Source organism: Bacillus rossius, chromosome 11, assembly GCF_032445375.1.
Source record: "Bacillus rossius redtenbacheri isolate Brsri chromosome 11, Brsri_v3, whole genome shotgun sequence".
Lineage (NCBI taxonomy): Eukaryota > Metazoa > Arthropoda > Insecta > Phasmatodea > Bacillidae > Bacillus > Bacillus rossius.
Window position 1 is genome coordinate 4,131,120 of NC_086338.1, and position 4,632 is coordinate 4,135,751.

General features: G+C 43.9%; 1 protein-coding gene across 1 annotated transcript; it reads right to left on the minus strand.

The window, feature by feature from the left end:
* Positions 1-862: 862 nt before the first annotated feature.
* LOC134536581 (uncharacterized) lies at positions 863-2,403 on the minus strand (the record flags this gene model as incomplete). The annotated part of the gene is made up of 1 exon (XM_063376337.1): positions 863-2,403. A coding segment is annotated over exon 1 (1,521 nt), but the record flags the coding sequence as incomplete, so codon positions are not given.
* Between the last annotated feature and the right edge of the window lie 2,229 nt (positions 2,404-4,632).

Consider the following 4,632-nt stretch of genomic DNA (forward strand, 5'->3'; position numbering starts at 1 on the left):
CAACATAAACAACACAATGGTTTTTTTTAGCATAACACAAGTAATAATGGTACATATTTGGTGTTCTAATTCACCACAGGTGTTTTGTAAGGCCTAAGCTGACTCAAATTGTAATTCCCTACAATTTTTCCTGTATCAGGGTCCTGTAGAGTGTAGCAGTTACATTTCTCCACAGCTACTACTTTGTAGGGACCTGAGTACAATAAAAATAGTTTCTTCGCTAGATGAGCCCACTTGTTACTAGTTGGTGCTGTACGGCGTAGAACTAAGTCTCCTACAGTGAATTTACTGATCCTGGATGCTGGCTTCCTTTTCTTCCTAAGGTCGGCTTCTCTTGTTAATTTATCTCGTACCAGTTCTTCAATTTCTTCTTCTATTCACTCTTTCTGTTATTAGCCCCTCCATGTCATGTCCAGGTGTGTTACTTCCGGGTATAAGGTTGGTGGTAATACATCCAACCTTACTGAGCATAATTATTTTGATGCTCCTCAATTACAGCTTGAGAGTAGCTGCAATTCGCAGTCTGCTGAGGCTGCGTGACTGTGCAGTTGGGCGGAATCGGCTGCTGCCGAGCAAAATATCCTCGCTGCATGGGATACGATGTGGTTGGAGGATGGTTGAGTGTAGAGAAACTCGCTGGTGATTGATTCACAGGAGCGGTGTCTGCTACAGGGGGATGCAACATATGCTGTTGCATATTGTTGGGCGGCTGACGGTTAGAGTAACTCCTGTACTCCCACCTGGGTGGCCTTCCATTTGGATCTTCAGGACGGTAATGCTTTCCCCACCACTGGTTTTGGTTGTGGGTGTAGGGTTTCTTCGGCTGGCGGTTTCCTTGATGTTGAGGTTGGAATTTCCTCCTGGTCTTCCACTTCCCTGTCCGGTACTGTTTCGCAGGCTGCCATGACGTGCAGTGGACGTTGGCCTTGCCGCCGTCGTTACCACGCTGCCAGGGTGTGTAGAGTGGTGCTGCCTTCTGATGTGTAGGCTTGAGGTCTTTCTCCACCTCACTATTGTTGTTCCTGGACAGCCGCTCCAGCCGGTCGAAAGCGAGGACCTGTTCGCGGAACTCTGTGATATTGTTGAAGCTACGCCCTGTCAAATGTACTTGGTACTTGATGGGTAGCTGGGAGGTCACCATCGCCATGAACTCAATATCACCCATCTCTGGTTCGAGGTAGCGCGTCCTCTCGAACATTTGAGACAAGTGTGTCTCCAGAGTTCTGTTCTTCTTGCTATCATACCGCTCGGTATGCAGACGTGCCCTCAGTGTTCCCTGTATTTTCACATTCCAAAACTGCTGTTTGAAATGGCTTTTGAATTCTTGGTAGGAAGTGATGGTACTTTGTAATACCTCCCACCAGTAATACGCATGGTCTCTCAGTGCAGTTGCCATGCATTTCAGGCGTTCAGTATCACTTAGCCTGAACATGTCAGCGTATTCCTCGAAACGTCGAAGGAATCTCATTGGATTCTCTCCTTCATGAGCAGAGAACCTAGGCATCGCCTCTGACCATTGGCGTGCCGGGTGGTGCATCACTGCAACTGGGTCCAATGTGGTGTGTGTGTTAGCTGGGTTGGAGTGTGTGATTGGGAGCTCAGGTTGCTCAACCTGCGGTGAATCACAGCTACTGAGGATTTCATTGGCATTGGTGTTCAGGGCTGGGGCCAATGCTACATGGTGACTGGAGGTTCGAGTAAGATTGTCTACCCTCAACTGCAATACCTTCTCTTGTAGCTTGCCTACCTGCTGCTCTATGTCCATCGAAAACTCTGTCTGCCTTTTTACTAATGTGTCCACCTGCTCCCTCATGTCTGTGGTATGATTGATTACTACATTTTCAATCATGGTCTGGCATGTAGATTGTATATTTTCCAGACTACAGCTGTTCTGAGCAGCTTGCTCAGCTAATTGATTTAACCTGTCATTCAGCTGGCTAGTCTGGGTAGTTAACTCTGCTGCTAACCTAGTTGTTGTACTGCTACATTGTTGTTGTATTAGCTGCAACTGTGTCTCCGTGTAGTTCTCGTGTTCTGCCAACCGTACAGAAATAGCAGACACACTACTCTTAACTTCACTCATTTCCTTTTGAAGAGTGTTATTAATAGACTCCTTAGTGTCCCTGAGACCTTCCTCCAGCCTAGCATTCTGTTCTTGTTGTTGTTTGTCTAATTGCTGTCGAAGATTCTCCTCCAACCTATCACTAGTGCCCTGGAGACTCTCCTCTAACTTAGCACTAGTGCCCTGGAGACTCTCCTCTAACTTAGCACTAGTGCCCTGGAGACTCTCCTCTAACTTAGCACTCCTGGCACTTTGTTCCTGAAAACTAGCTTGCTGTTGTTGGTGGTTAGCTTTCACCTCCTGCCACATGCTTTGCAGCATGATGAGCAAGCTAGCACTTGTTTCATTACTAATTGCAGCTGGCAATAAAGGTAAGTGTATGTGTGGTGTGGTGGTAGCTTGGGGTGGTGTCACATCTACTCTAGCCGCTCCAGCATGTGTTACTGGGGTAACAAAATCTGTGTTATGTACTTGGCTAGGTGATGTGGGAACAGATACATCTACAGAGTGAGTAGACTCCACACTGCTATCCCTGGAGCTGTCCTGACTGACACGTCTACTCCTTCCCCTAGTTTCCATATTTACTGTTTTAATTTACCACACAAAACACAATACAAATATGCACACTATCGGCCCCACAGTTCGTGCGCCAGAAAAATGTATTTCTAATCTTATTCCCTTCTGTACACAAACGTGTACGTGATGAAACTAAGATTTTCCATTTTTAATTACTCAGAACGTTATTCCAGGACTTAATACAAGGGCGCCAGAGGTCATCAATAATTAAAAACAAAATAACACAAAAAAAACTTATTTTATTGTTTTAATCATAATGAGAAACCTCGAGTCATGGAAATAATAACCAAACAAACAAATATTAAATAAAGTCTATGGGATGTCGTAGATAACCTGACTCTTGAATAAAATACAAAATAAATAAAGTTCCTGAAATTGCTCACTGAGTAAAAGTTTTGGGGTTTTGCTCCGGCTTGCTCGAGCATGAAACGCCTAACCAAAAGACTTCTGGACTTGTGTACATATAGTTTGTGCTAATGTGAGTAAATTTGCCGTTAATCGCCGAAAGTCAATGTTCTACTAATTTTATGATAATCCAAAGTTTATATAATTATAGTTCGCGTATGTTGACGGTAAAATTTACGTCAATTTTATTATATAGCGATGATGCAGACCATACCTTAACTATAGATGCTTAATGTCGTTCGTAAAATACTTCGTCACTCACGTGAATTGAATGCGATTATTCTGCATTCAATTACAGGGCGTCAATTAATATTGCCCAGTATTTTGACGTAATTTCCAGACCAATAACGCCGAAATTAGCATCGCCATGAACAAAATATTCCCAGAGGGAATACACTACCACACGCACTAAATGGCGTCATTTTCCACTCTTTTTCTTCTCTCTTGCCGAAATTAAATTGTTAATTGAAAAGGGCCAATCACGGCCGCGACACGTTAGCGTCCTTTTTAATGAAGCCAATGAAATGTCAATATCAATCAAGCATAGGCTCGTTAAAGCTGTTCCGAACGCCGCGCGATTATTTATTTTAGCAGTTGTCATGACGACACAGCACGAGATGCGCGCGCCGCCATGCGTGGAACAAAACAAAACACTGCCGAAAGTATCGGGAAGCGGTATTAACCTCGAACGTAAAACAATAATAAACAGTTTCAGTTAGTCTGATAATACCGTAGTATTACAATGGCGGCATGCGACACCTGCCTGCCGACTCCCTAACTAATATTTGAATTTGGCGCCATCTGGTAGTCTGTGTTGGAATTAAAGATGGCGATGGTATAATAATAATTTGAATTTCATGCATTTGGGAAGGCAAAGACACCCTCCCCCCTTTTATCATAAAACTTGACGTCAGTACGTGGCATATATAGATTATTTATTCCACCATATCCCAATTGGTCTCGTGGTCTAGTGGTCAAGGTGTCCGCCTCGTAACCACGACATCCTGGACGTTTTCACGTCCCATGGATCGAATCCCAGCCTCGGCACTGAAAATATTTTAGTTAAAGAAAAAAATAAAATAATCCCTGCTGCTATCTGGTGGTGACCAACAGAACTATATGACGTCGCAAGATGGCTGCCTCCAGCAGACGGAAACAAGATGGCGGCCTGCAGCAGACGAAACAAGATGGCGGCCACCAGCAGACGAAAACAAGATGGCGGCCACCAGCAGACGAAAACAAGATGGCGGTTGATGTTTACATCGAATTTCAAAGTTCGAAAAAAAAATTCAAATCCAAGATGGCGTCCGTGACACAAAGTGCAACGGTGACGTCACGATTCGAAGTTGGTGGAAATTTCTAGAAATACAAAATGGCGGATGGATTAGCATGGATTGGCATACAGATTAGCATGGATTAGCATACAGATTAGCATAGATTAGCATACGGATTAGCATAGATTGGCATAGATTAGCATAGATTGGCATAGATTAGCGTAGATTGGCATAGATTGGCATACGGATTAGCATAGATTGGCATAGATTAGCATAGATTGACAAGGTCAAAGGTCAAGGTCAAAGGTCATGATG